This window comes from Mustelus asterias, chromosome 14, assembly GCF_964213995.1.
Source record: "Mustelus asterias chromosome 14, sMusAst1.hap1.1, whole genome shotgun sequence".
NCBI lineage: Eukaryota > Metazoa > Chordata > Chondrichthyes > Carcharhiniformes > Triakidae > Mustelus > Mustelus asterias.
The window spans coordinates 1,035,522-1,050,111 of NC_135814.1; the positions used below are offsets into that span (position 1 = coordinate 1,035,522).

Here is a 14,590-nt window from a genome sequence, read left to right on the forward strand (position 1 = left end):
ATCTATCCTAGATTACTGAGAGAGAGACAAGAGATGAAATTGCTGGACCTCTAACAGAAATCTTTGTTTCTTCATTGGACACAGGTGAGGTCCCTGAGGATTGGAGGATAGTGAATGTGGTACCGTTATTTAAGAAGGGTAGCAAGGATAACCTGGGTAATTATAGGTCAGTGAGTTTGATGTCTGTGGTCGGGAAATTGTTGGAGAAAATTCTTAGAGACAGGATCTATACACATTTAGAACTGAATAATCTCATTAGCGATAGACAACATGGTTTTGTACGAGGGAGGTCATGCCTCACAAATTTGGTTGAGTTTTTTGAGGAGGTGACAAAAATGATTGACGAGGGAAGGGCCGTGGATGTCGTCTACATGGATTTTAGTAAAGCATTTGACAAGGTCCCTCATGGCAGGCAGGTGCAAAAGGTTAAATCTCACAGGATCAAAGGTGAACTAGCGAGATGGGTACAGAACTGGCTTGGCCATAGAAGACAGAGGGTAGCAGTGGAGGGGTCTTTTTCTGATTGGAGGTCTGTGACTAGTGGTGTTCTCAGTAAGAAGTCTCACAACACCAGGTTAAAGTCCAACAGGTTTATTTGTAGCAAACGCCACTAGCTTTCGGAACTGGCTGTTCCTTCGTCAGGTGGGTGGGAGTTCTAGAACATAGAACATAGAACAGTACAGCACAGAACAGGCCCTTCGGCCCACGATGTTGTGCCGACCTTCATCTGAAACCAAGATCAAGCTATCCCACTCCCTACCATCCTGGTGTGCTCCATGTGCCTATCCAATAACCGCTTAAATGTTCCTAAAGTGTCTGACTCCACTATCACTGCAGGCAGTCCATTCCACACCCAAACCACTCTCTGCGTGAAGAACCTACCTCTGATATCCTTCCTATATCTCCCACCATGAAGTTCTGATCACAAACAGGGCATACAAAGGCACAAACTCAATTTACATGAATAATGATTGGAATGTGAGTCTTTATAGCTAATCAAGTCTTAAAGGTACAGAAAATGTGAGTGGAGAGAGCATTAAGCACAGGTTAAAGAGATGTGTATTGTTTCCTGACAGGACAGTTAGTGAAATTTTGCAAGTCCAGGCAAGTTATGGGGGTTACAGATAGTGTGACATGAACCCACGATCCCGGTTGAGGCCGTCCTCATGTGTGCGGAACTTGGCTATCAGTTTCTGCTCAGCGATTCTGCGTTGTCACCAGGTTAAAGTCCAACAGGTTTATGTTGGCTGAGCAGAGACTGATAGCCAAGTTCCACACACATGAGGACAGCCTCAACCGGGATCTTGGGTTCATGTCACACTATCTGTAACCCCCACAACCTGCCTGGATGTGCAAAATCTCACTCGCTGTCCTGTCTGGAGACAATACACATCTCTTTAACCTATGCTTAATGCTCCCTCCACTCACATTGTCTGTACCTTTAAGACTTGATTAGTTGTAAAGACTCACATTCCAATCATTATTCATGTAAATTGAGTTTGTGTCTTTGTGCCCTGTTTGTAATCAGAACTCCCACCCACCTGACGAAGGGACAGCCTGTTCCGAAAGTGAGTGGCATTTGCTACAAATAAACCTGTTGGACCTTAACCTGGTATTGTGAGACTTCTTACTGTGTTTACCCCAGTCCAACGCCAGTATCTCCACATCATGACTAGTGGTGTTCCGCAGGGCTCTGTACTGGGACCTCTGCTGTTTGTGATATATATATAAGAACATAAGAAATAGGAGCAGGAGTAGGCCATCTAGCCCCTCGAGCCTGCCCCGCCATTCAATAAGATCATGGCTGATCTGAAGTGGATCAGTTCCACTTACCCGCCTGATCCCCATAACCCCTAATTCCCTTACCGATCAGGAATCCATCTATCTGGGATTTAAACATATTCAACGAGGTAGCCTCCACCACTTCAGTGGGCAGAGAATTCCAGAGATTCACCACCCTCTGAGAGAAGAAGTTCCTCCTCAACTCTGTCCTAAACTGACCCCCCTTTATTTTGAGGCTGTGCCCTCTAGTTCTAGCTTCCTTTCTAAGCGGAAAGAATCTCTCCACCTCTACCCTATCCAGCCCCCGCATTATCTTATAGGTCTCTATAAGATCCCCCCTCAGCCTTGTAAATTCCAACGAGTACAAACCCAATCTGCTCAGTCTCTCCTCATAATCAACACCCCTCATCTCTGGTATCAACCTGGTGAACCTTCTCTGCACTCCCTCCAAGGCCAATATATCCTTCCGCAAATAAGGGGACCAATACTGCACACAGTATTCCAGCTGCGGCCTCACCAATGCTCTGTACAGATAAATGATAAATGATACAGATAAATGCCCTGTACATATAAATGATTTGGAAGAAGATGTAGCTGGTCTGATTAGTAAGTTTGCGGACGACACAAAGATTGCTGGAGTTGCGGATAGTGATGAACATTGTCAGAGAATACAGCATGATATAGATAGGCTAGAAAATTGGGCGGAGAAATGGCAGATGGAATTTAATCCAGATAAATGCGAAGTGATGCATTTTGGTAGATCTAATGCAGGGGGGAGCTATACAATAAATGGCAGAACCATCAGGAGTATAGACACACAGAGGGATCTGTGTGTGCAAGTCCACAGATCCTTAAAGGTGGCAGCACAGGTGGAGAGGGTGGTGAAGAAGGCATATGGCATGCTTGCCTTTATTGGATGGGGCACAGAGTATAAAAGTTGGCATATGATGTTGCAGTTGTATAGAACGTTGGTTCGGCCACATTTGGAGTACTGCATCCAGTTCTGGTCGCCACACTACCAGAAGGATGTGGAGGCTTTGGAGAGAGTGCAGAGAAGGTTTACCAGGATGTTGCCTGGTATGGAGGGTATCAGCTATGAGGTGAGATTGAGTAAACTAGGGTTGTTCTCCCTGGAAAGATGATGGTTGAGGGGCGACCTAATAGAAGTTTATAAAATTATGAAGGGCATAGATAGGGTGAACAGTTGGAAGTTTTTTCCCAGGTCGGAAATGACAAACACAAGGGGTCACAAGTTCAAGGTAAAGGGGGCAAGGTTCAATATGGATATGCGGGGGACGTATTTTACACAGAGGGTGGTGGGGGCCTGGAATGCACTACCAAGCAAGGTGGTTGAGGCAGACACGCTAGGATCATTTAAGACTTATCTAGATAGCCACATGAAGAGACTGGGAATAGAGGGATACAAACGGATGGTCTAGTTAGGAACACATGATCGGTGCAGGCTTGGAGGGCCGAAGGGCCTGTTCCTGTGCTGTATTCTTTGTTCTTTGTGATCTGGACACCTAAAAACTTGAGGTTCTCGACCCTTTCTACTTCGTCCCCGTTTATGTTGACAAAGTTACTACTGTTGTCCCCTCCCCACCCCACCGCTCTTCTATCTCACCCTCCTCCCAATTATTCCTCCCCCATTACCCGTCTCCGTGTCCATCCTGCCGACCCTTCTCCATCTGGCCTTCCCCCATTTCCTGCTCTATTCCTTTCCACTTCCCCTTCTGATTGATTCCTATGGGTGTCAATGCCTTTTGATTAGTTCCTATGGGTATTAATGCCTTTTGATTGGTTCCTATGGGTGCCAATGCCTTCTGATTGGTTCCTATGGGTATTAATGCTCTTTGGTTGGTTGGTTGCAGTGTAAGGAAGGTGGATTTCCCAGCGAGCTGTGGATGGGGGTCAGTGCTGAAAACATTTCCATCTACAAACGGGGTGATGCCCGGCCATTGGAAACCTTCCCGTATGAACACATTGTGTTCTTTGGCGCTCCGCTCCCAAACACCTACAAGATCACGGTGGACGAACGGGAAATGTTCTTTGAAACTCCACAGGTGAGAGTGTTGATGAGTGATCTCGGGTGTGACCTTGAGAGACAGTGCTTTGTTACAGTGGTCAGTCTCAGGAGGAGCCAGTCAGTTGGGATGAGATACGGAGACATTTCTTCACTCAGAGGGTTGTGAATCTTTGGAATTCTCTCCACACAGGCTCCATCACTGAATATTTTCAAACAGAGGCTGATGGATTATTGGGAATGAAAGGATATTGGGATTGGGCTTGAAAGTGAAGTTGAGGTAGAAGATCAGCCATGATTGGACCGAATGGTGGAACAGGCTCAAGGGGCTGAATGGCCTACTCTAGCTCCTATGTCTTATGAAAGGTCACCATGAGGTCAAGCTGCAGCCATTTCCAGTTTATTCAATTTAAGCAAACTTCAGATTGATGAAACTGTGACCCTGTGTCTGATCTACTGTGCATCAAGGTGTCTCAATGCAGGAAGGGCTGAGAGAACAGGGATGTGGAGCAGATACTTCACAATGATAGAATAGAAATGACCCTGGTAATTATAGACCGGTTAGTCTTATTTCGTTGGTTGGTAAATTGATGGAAAAGGTCCTTAGGGATGGGATTTACGACCACTTAGAAAGATGCGGATTAATCCGGGATAGTCAGCACGGATTCGTGAAGGGCAAGTTGTGCCTCACAAATTTGATTGAATTTTTTGAGGAGGTAGCTAAGTGTGTTGATGAAGGTAGGGCAGTTGATGTCATATACATGGATTTTAGTAAGGCGTTTGATAAGGTCCCCCATGGTCGGCTTATGATGAAAGTGAGGAGGTGTGGGATAGAGGGAAAGTTGGCCGATTGGATAGGTAACTGGCTGTCTGATCGAAGACAGAGGGTGGTGGTGGATGGAAAATTTTCGGACTGGAGGCAGGTTGCTAGCGGAATGCCACAGGGATCAGTGCTTGGTCCTCTGCTCTTTGTGACTTTTATCAATGACTTAGAGGAGGGGGCTGAAGGGTGGATCAGTAAATTTGCTGATGACACCAAGATTGGTGGAGTAGTGGATGAGGTGGATGGCTGTTGGAGGCTGCAAAGAGACATAGATAGGATGCAAAGCTGGGCTGAAAAATGGCAAATGGAGTTTAACCCTGATAAATGTGAGGTGATTCATTTTGGTAGGACTAATTTAAATGTGGATTACAGGGTCAAAGGTAGGGTTCTGAAGACTGTGGAGGAACAGAGAGATCTTGGGGTCCATATCCACAGATCTCTAAAGGTTGCCACTCAAGTGGATAGAGCTGTGAAGAAGGCCTATAGTGTGTTAGCTTTTGTTAACAGGGGGTTGGAGTTTAAGAGCCGTGGGGTCATGCTGTGACTGTACAGGACCTTGGTGAGACCACATTTGGAATATTGTGTGCAGTTCTGGTCACCTCACTATAAGAAGGATGTGGAAGCACTGGAAAGAGTGCAGAGGAGATTTACCAGGATGCTGCCTGGTTTGGAGGGTAGGTCTTATGAGGAAAGGTTGAGGGAGCTAGGGCTGTTCTCTCTGGAGCGGAGATGGCTGAGGGGAGACTTAATAGAGGTTTATAAAATGATGAAGGGGATAGATAGAGTGAACGTTCAAAGACTATTTCCTCGGGTGGATGGAGCTATTACAAGGGGGCATAACTATAGGGTTCATGGTGGGAGATATAGAACAAAGAACAATACAGCACAGGAACAGGCCCTTCGGCCCTCCAAGCCCGCGCCGCTCCCCGGTCCAGAATTGAATCCTGAATCCAGGATCCCCGCCCAATTTTCCAGCCTATCTACATACCAATATCCTATCCACCGAGCTGTCCCCCACAGCTACGATGCTTTGTTCATTACAACCTATTAACTCACCCCCACCCCCCCATTCCAGACCATGTGATCTCCAGGGAGAGGCAAAAACCCAGAGTGAAAAACCCCAGGGCCAATATGGGGAAAAAAAATCTGGGAAATTCCTCTCCGACCCCCTTAGGCGATCGAAACGAGTCCAGGAGATCACAATGGCCCTGATCGGAAAATGCTTCCCAACCCTAGTCATTTCCACTTCCACGAGAAATATAGGAAGGATATCAGAGGTAGGTTCTTTACGCAGAGAGTGGTTGGGGTGTGGAATGGACTGCCTGCAGTGATAGTGGAGTCAGACACTTTAGGAACATTTAAGTGGATATTGGATAGGCACATGGAGCACACCAGGATGATAGGGAGTGGGATAGCTTGATCTTGGTTTCAGATAAAGCTCGGCACAACATTGTGGGCCAAAGGGCCTGTTCTGTGCTGTACTGTTCTATGTTCTATGTTCTAATGAGAGCTCCAGGACTCAGGACTCTCGTTCTCCTTATCTCTCTCCCTCTCTTTCTTTATCTCTCTCACTATTGTTCACTCTCTCTATTTATTCTATCACTCTTTCTCTCTCTCTCTCCGAGATATTGTTGTCGATTCTCTCTCTCTCTCTCTCTCTGAGATATTCCTGTCGTTTCTCTCTCTCTCTCTCTCTGAGATATTCCTGTCGTTTCTCTCTCTCTCAGATATTCCTGTCATTTCTCTCTCTCTCTCTGAGATATTCCTGTCGTTTCTCTCTCTCTCTCTCTGAGATATTCCTGTCGTTTCTCTCTCTCTCTCTGAGATATTCCTGTCGTTTCTCTCTCTCTCTCTCTCAGATATTCCTGTCGTTTCTCTCTCTCTCTCTCTGAGATATTCCTGTCGTTTCTCTCTCTCTCTCTCTCAGATATTCCTGTCGTTTCTCTCTCTCTCTCTGAGATATTCCTGTCGTTTCTCTCTCTCTCTCTGAGATATTCCTGTCGTTTCTCTCTCTCTCTCTGAGATATTCCTGTCGTTTCTGTCTCTCTCTGAGATATTCCTGTCGTTTCTCTCTCTCTCTCTGAGATATTCCTTTCGTTTCTGTCTCTCTCTCTCTCTGAGATATTCCTGTCGTTTCTCTCTCTCTCTCTGAGATATTCCTGTCGTTTCTCTCTCTCTCTCTGAGATATTCCTGTTGTTTCTCTCTCTCTCTCTCTGAGATATTCCTGTCGTTTCTCTCTCTCTCTCTGAGATATTCCTGTCGTTTCTGTCTCTCTCTCTGAGATATTCCTGTCGTTTCTCTCTCTCTCTCTGAGATATTCCTGTCGTTTCTGTCTCTCTCTCTGAGATATTCCTGTCGTTTCTCTCTCTCTCTCTCTGAGATATTCCTGTCGTTTCTGTCTCTCTCTCTGAGATATTCCTGTCGTTTCTCTCTCTCTCTCTGAGATATTCCTGTCGTTTCTGTCTCTCTGAGATATTCCTGTCGTTTCTCTCTCTCTCTCTCTGAGATATTCCTGTCGTTTCTGTCTCTCTCTCTGAGATATTCCTGTCGTTTCTCTCTCTCTCTCTGAGATATTCCTGTCGTTTCTGTCTCTCTCTCTGAGATATTCCCGTTGTTTCTCTCTCTCTCTCTCTGAGATATTCCTGTCGTTTCTCTCTCTCTCTCTCTCTGAGATATTCCTGTTGTTTCTCTCTCTCTCTCTCTGAGATATTCCTGTCGTTTCTCTCTCTCTCTCTGAGATATTCCTGTCGTTTCTCTCTCTCTCTCTCTGAGATATTCCTGTCGTTTCTCTCTCTCTCTCTCTGAGATATTCCTGTCGTTTCTCTCTCTCTCTCTGAGATATTCCTGTCGTTTCTCTCTCTCTCTCTCTGAGATATTCCTGTTGTTTCTCTCTCTCTCTCTCTGAGATATTCCTGTCGTTTCTCTCTCTCTCTCTCTGAGATATTCCTGTTGTTTCTCTCTCTCTCTCTCTGAGATATTCCTGTCGTTTCTCTCTCTCTCTCTGAGATATTCCTGTCGTTTCTGTCTCTCTCTCTGAGATATTCCTGTCGTTTCTCTCTCTCTCTCTCTCTGAGATATTCCTGTCGTTTCTCTCTCTCTCTCAGATATTCCTGAAGTTTCTCTCTCTCTCTCTGAGATATTCCTGTCGTTTCTCTCTCTCTCTCTCTGAGATATTCCTGTCGTTTCTCTCTCTCTCTCTCTCTGAGATATTCCTGTCGTTTCTGTCTCTCTCTCTGAGATATTCCTGAAGTTTCTCTCTCTCTCTCTGAGATATTCCTGTCGTTTCTGTCTCTCTCTCTGAGATATTCCTGTCATTTCTGTCTCTCTCTCTGAGATATTCCTGTCGTTTCTCTCTCTCTCTCTCTGAGATATTCCTGTCGTTTCTCTCTCTCTCTCTGAGATATTCCTGTCGTTTCTGTCTCTCTCTCTGAGATATTCCTGTCGTTTCTCTCTCTCTCTCTCTCTGAGATATTCCTGTCGTTTCTCTCTCTCTCTCAGATATTCCTGAAGTTTCTCTCTCTCTCTCTGAGATATTCCTGTCGTTTCTCTCTCTCTCTCTCTGAGATATTCCTGTCGTTTCTCTCTCTCTCTCTCTCTGAGATATTCCTGTCGTTTCTGTCTCTCTCTCTGAGATATTCCTGAAGTTTCTCTCTCTCTCTCTGAGATATTCCTGTCGTTTCTGTCTCTCTCTCTGAGATATTCCTGTCATTTCTGTCTCTCTCTCTGAGATATTCCTGTCGTTTCTGTCTCTCTCTCTGAGATATTCCTGTCGTTTCTCTCTCTCTCTCTCTGAGATATTCCTGTCGTTTCTCTCTCTCTCTCTGAGATATTCCTGTCGTTTCTCTCTCTCTCTCTGAGATATTCCTGTCGTTTCTCTCTCTCTCTCCGAGATATTCCTGTCGTTTCTCTCTCTCTCTCTCTGAGATATTCCTGTCGTTTCTCTCTCTCTCTCTGAGATATTCCTGTCGTTTCTCTCTCTCTCTCCGAGATATTCCTGTCGTTTCTCTCTCTCTCTCTCAGATATTCCTGTCGTTTCTCTCTCTCTCTCTGAGATATTCCTGTCGTTTCTCTCTCTCTCTCCGAGATATTCCTGTCGTTTCTCTCTCTCTCTCTGAGATATTCCTGTCGTTTCTCTCTCTCTCTCTGAGATATTCCTGTCGTTTCTCTCTCTCTCTCTGAGATATTCCTGTCGTTTCTCTCTCTCTCTCTGAGATATTCCTGTCGTTTCTCTCTCTCTCTCTGAGATATTCCTGTCGTTTCTCTCTCTCTCTCCGAGATATTCCTGTCGTTTCTCTCTCTCTCTCTGAGATATTCCTGCCGTTTCTCTCTCTCTCTCTCTGAGATATTCCTTTCGTTTCTGTCTCTCTCTCTCTCTGAGATATTCCTTTCGTTTCTGTCTCTCTCCCTCTCTGAGATATTCCTGTCGTTTCTCTCTCTCTCTCTCTCTGAGATATTCCTGTCGTTTCTCTCTCTCTCTCTGAGATATTCCTGTCGTTTCTCTCTCTCTCTCTGAGATATTCCTGTCGTTTCTCTCTCTCTCTCTGAGATATTCCTGTCCTTTCTCTCTCTCTCTCTGAGATATTCCTGCCGTTTCTCTCTCTCTCTCTCTGAGATATTCCTGTCGTTTCTCTCTCTCTCTGAGATATTCCTGTCGTTTCTCTCTCTCTCTGAGATATTCCTGTCGTTTCTCTCTCTCTCTGAGATATTGTTGTCGTTTCTCTCTCTCTGTCTCTGAGATATTCCTGTCGTTTCTCTCTCTCTCTGAGATATTGTTGTCGTTTCTCTCTCTCTCAGGTATCTTGTGATTTTCCAGTTTCTCACTTTGTTCTTTGTTTGTGTTGACTTTAGGTGAGTGAGATAACGAAGATAATGAAGGGTTACATCAACATGATCGTAAAGAAACGTTACAGCATCAAGTCGGGAGTCACTCACCGCACTGAGGCTGGTGCTTGGAGCAGATGAGCTTGCCTCTTCACCCGCCTCTCCCTCGCCCCCCCTTCCTCTCCATCCCCCCCTCCCTTACCACTCCACTCCCCCTCACCCCCTCTGCTTCCAGCCCCAGTCTCTCCTGCTCCCACCTCTGTGGTTGACCCGGTTCCCACCTAATAGATCCACCGTTGATCTGGAGCTGGATTTTGTCATCTTTTCCTGCTGAACTTGTGCCTCATTCGACGCCGTGTTAAGGTCGGGGTGATGCCAGTTATACGGGAGCTGTGATCCCACTGGGATTCCGAGCGGGCATTGGGAATTGCCACACGACCCTGGAGCAGGATTGTCACAGAAACTTTGGGAAATTGAGGATTGATCTCCACTGAGGGAGAGGTTATGGGTCCCAACAATGGACATGTGGAATGGTGAAGGTCAGGCAGCTGGAGGTGGGATCCCAGGTGATGAGATCTCTGGGAATTTGGCCATTTAGAATCCACATCCCGGAGTGGGGGTGAGGAAAAGCCACCATTATGCTGATATCTGAAAACGAATCCTGAGCTGACATGTCGCCCTCAACTTCCCCACCGAGGTCTCTGTGCAAACTCGGTCTGAAATACTGCAGGCAGTGTTGTCGAGAGGATTCCAGCAGATGCACGATGGGCCGAATAGTCTCTTTCATGATGCTCTGTTAATGGCTCTTGCTGATCAGAGGATGCCTCTTCTTCTCTCTGTGTCTGTCTGTGTCTCACTCTCTATCTCCTATTTAACTTGGTGAGTCTCTCTCTGTCCATCGATCTCTCTGTTGAGTCATCTGTCTGTGTCTCTCTTTCCCTGTCTATTGATCTATCTCTCTCATTCTGTCTATCTCTGTCTGTCTTTCTCTCTCGTCTTCTCTCTCTCCATTTCTCAGTCTCTCTCTCTCTCCCTTGTGCTCTCTCTCTCCATTTCTCAGTCTCCCTCTCTCCCTCCCTCTTTCTATCTCTCTCTATCCCTCGCTCTCTGTCTCTCTCTCTCTGTCTCTCAGTCTCCCTCCCCCTCTCTCTCCCTCTCTCTCTTTCTATACTAAGTGGTTTGTAACTGGTTTTACAAAGAAATTCCTCCAATGTAACAAATTATTTAATGCTGTATTGAGATTGGAGAAGTTGAGAGAATCTGTAGCTGCTCATTGACACATGCCGAGCTAATATCCCAAGAAGAATTTTATAACTTTGTTTTTTCACTTCCAAATACAAACAGCAATTGTCTGAAGGGCTTTGTCTGATGATTTTGCATATTCTGAGCTGTGAGCTGGGCAGCGTAGGATGCCTGATGTTTGAGGGTTAAATCCAAGTCTCTGGTTACTGCTTGCTCAGTCAACAGGATTCCCGGAATAGGTAAAGCAGGAAAGATCCAGGTTCCATCTCGGGCCTTTGCTGGTCTGGTCTGGTGCAGCTGAGAGTCTCCAAATGCACAGCAAGATGGCGGTGGTACAAGAGACAGAAATAAGAGTTAGTTTGACCAATTATTTCAGCCCCAGGACATGGTTACAAGAGTTGAGAGGAGTGTCCTAGCCTGAAGTTGCTTCATCAATGACCTTCCCTCCATTGTAAGGTCAGGAGTGTGGATGTTCATGTGCACAGCAGGACCTAGAATCAGAGTCATTATAACACAGAAGGACATCTGGCCCATTGAATGTATGCCGACCCTTCATGAGTCAATCAGTCACATTTACCTGCACTATCCCCGTAACCCTGCAAATTTATTTCCCTGTAATGGAAGTGTCTGTAATGTCCTTACTATGTTAGAGGTTGTGGGTTTTAAACAAAAAGAAAAGGGCATGGTTTGCACAAATAGATTTAAAGTAACACACTGCAGGGTTATTGAAAGAGATGCTCTCTGCACAGAACAGAAACTGAAAACTCAATAGCAGCCTGTGAAACACCCTAATAACATCATCATCAAATCATGTGATCAATTCTTAAAGCAATCGTGCAACCAGTTAAATATATAACATCCCTCCCCCTTTACTACTGTGGTCGTGACAACAAATTACTGCAATGTATACATAGGATCAATAATACTCCAGACACAATGAGGTGCATCATTAATATTATACAGAGTCAATAAGAAAGTCAGTCAGGAGGATGGCTATTCCTCTTTGGTTGTAGACAATGTTCTGGGATTTGACTGTCCTTGACCCTAGAAGTAAGATTTTCAATAGACATATCTGAAATTGAAATTAAAGATTATTTATTAGTCACAAGTAGGCTTACAGTAACACTGCAACGAAGTTACTGTGAAATTCCCCGAGTCACCACACTCCGTTGCCTGTTCAGGTACACTGAGGGAGAGTTTAGCATGGCCAATGCACCTGACCAGCACGTCTTTCAGACTGTGTGAGGAAACCGGAGCACCTGGAGGAAACCCACGCAGACACGGGGAGAACATGCAGACTCCGCACAGACTGTGACCCAAGCCAGGAATTGAACCTGGCTCCCTGGCTCTGTGAGGCAGCAATGCCAGTGTGCCGCCCAGTGTGCTGTTCTTCTGGAACTAATTCTGCATCATTCTCACGTGGTTCTGTAGCAAAGACACAATCATCAGGCAACTCAAATTCAACTATATCTCCCATAGCAGTATTCACAACACCAAGGACTAAAAAAGTTGGTATGTCTGGAGATGATTCTGAGAAATCTTTTCGCGATGACAACAATTGGTCAACATGGTTTTGCCAAACTAGTTCATCTTTGTTTGACCAATGTAAGAAATGGAACCTGTTTTTGCTAAAACACTGGCTGGTACACGTTTCCCATTCATGGCATAATTACTCGCTAACACGTGATCTCCTTACTGAAATTGGTGTTTTGCACTCACTTATAGAATCATAGAATACCTACAATGTAGAAGGAGGCCATTTGGCCCATCGAGTCTGCACTGACCACAATCCCACCCAGGCCCTATCCCCATAACCCCATGCATTTAGCCTAGCTAGTCCCCCTGACACTAAGGGGCACTAAGGGCCAACCCACCTAACCTGCACATCTTTGCAATGTGGGAGGAAACCGGAGCACCCGGAGGAAACCCACGCAGACTCAGGGAGAATGCACAAACTCCACACAGACAGTGACTCGAGGCCAGGAATTGAACCCGGGTCCTGGTGCTGCGAGGCAGCAGTGCTAACCACTGTGCTACCGTGCCGCCCCTTATTTTCTAGCGACTTGAGAGAGCTGTTGACGCTTTACTATCTCAAGTTTCTGGAGGAAGTAACAAATCAAACGTAGTTCTCAACTTTCTCTTTAAGAGTAGTATTGCAGGTGAACTTTGGGTAATTGCATGAATAGTCTTTCTATAAAATGTCAAAAAACTTCACCATGTGTTAATCAACCTTGCTTTCTTGAAGTTTTTAAAGAATGTTTCAAAGATTGTCCGAATCTTCCAGCGAATCCATTTGTTGATGGGTGGTAAGATGTGGATCTTATTTGCTGAATTCCATTGACTTTGAGATAATCCTCAAATTCTTGTGAAGTGAACTGTGAACCATTATCACTAACAATCTGGTTTCCAAATCTTCCAAACATTTTGTCAAGTTTTTCAATGGTTTGTCCAGCTGTAGTAGATCTCATGATAACTTCTGGCCACTTTGAGTGTGCATCAATTATGTCAAAGGACTTGTAATGCTCAAACGGACCAGAAAAATCTACATGTAATCATTGCCATGGCATTTTAGTCCACTCCCAAGGATGTCAAAGAGACAGCAGTGGTGTATTTTTTATTCATACAGAGGATTGACCCTGTCTCACTTCAACTTCAATCTGAGCATCCAGACCCGGCCACCAAAAGTACCTACGTGCTAATTCCCTCATCAGGGCTAGACCAGGAAGTTCATAATGAAGTTGTTCATAGAACATAGAACATAGAACATAGAACATTACAGCGCAGAACAGGCCCTTCGGCCCACGATGTTGCACCGACCAGTTAAAAAAAAAACTGTGACCCTCCAACCTAAACCAATTTCTTTTCGTCCATGAACCTATCTACGGATCTCTTAAACGCCCCCAAACTAGGCGCATTCACTACTGATGCTGGCAGGGCATTCCAATCCCTCACCACCCTCTGGGTAAAGAACCTACCCCTGACATCGGTTCTATAACTACCCCCCCTCAATTTAAAGCCATGCCCCCTCGTGCTGGATTTCTCCATCAGAGGAAAAAGGCTATCACTATCCACCCTATCTAAACCTCTAATCATCTTATATGTTTCAATAAGATCCCCTCTTAGCCGCCGCCTTTCCAGCGAAAACAATCCCAAATCCCTCAGCCTCTCCTCATAGGATCTCCCCTCCATACCAGGCAACATCCTGGTAAACCTCCTCTGCACCCTCTCCAAAGCCTCCACATCCTTCCTGTAATGTGGGGACCAGAACTGCACACAGTACTCCAAGTGCGGCCGCACCAGAGTTGTGTACAGTTGCAACATAACGCTACGACTCCTAAATTCAATCCCCCTACCAATAAACGCCAAGACACCATATGCCTTCTTAACAACCTTATCTACTTGATTCCCAACTTTCAGGGATCTATGCACACATACACCTAGATCCCTCTGCTCCTCCACACTATTCAAAGTCCTCCCGTTAGCCCTATACTCAACACATCTGTTATTCCTACCAAAGTGAATTACCTCACACTTCTCCGCATTAAACTCCATCCGCCACCTCTCGGCCCAACTTTGCAACCTGTCTAAGTCTTCCTGCAAACTACGACACCCTTCCTCACTGTCTACCACACCACCGACTTTGGTGTCATCAGCAAATTTGCTAATCCACCCAACTATACCCTCATCCAGATCATTAATAAATATTACAAACAGCAGTGGCCCCAAAACAGATCCCTGAGGTACACCACTTGTAACCGCACTCCATGATGAATATTTACTATCAACCACCACCCTCTGTTTCCTATCCGCTAGCCAATTCCTGATCCAATTTCCTAGATCACCCCCAATCCCATACATCTGCATTTTCTGCAGAAGCCTACCATGGTGAACCTTATCA

The 14,590-nt window shown here is 45.5% G+C and overlaps 2 protein-coding genes across 2 annotated transcripts in view; both read left to right on the forward strand.

Moving 5' to 3' along the window:
* Positions 1-10,806, forward strand: part of LOC144504014 (unconventional myosin-X-like) — a 219,264-nt gene extending 208,458 nt beyond the window's left edge. Inside the window, 2 exon segments of the mRNA XM_078229165.1 lie at positions 3,654-3,845; positions 9,478-10,806. Of these exon segments, the coding sequence (XP_078085291.1) occupies positions 3,654-3,845; positions 9,478-9,591 (306 nt within the window). The 3' untranslated portion in view covers positions 9,592-10,806.
* Positions 10,807-12,240: 1,434 nt separating this feature from the next.
* LOC144504025 (beta-galactosidase-like) overlaps positions 12,241-14,590 on the forward strand; it is a 98,760-nt gene continuing 96,410 nt past the window's right edge. The window contains exon 1 of the mRNA XM_078229178.1: positions 12,241-12,297. Within this exon, the coding sequence (XP_078085304.1) occupies positions 12,241-12,297 (57 nt within the window). The remainder of the gene's footprint in view (positions 12,298-14,590) is intronic.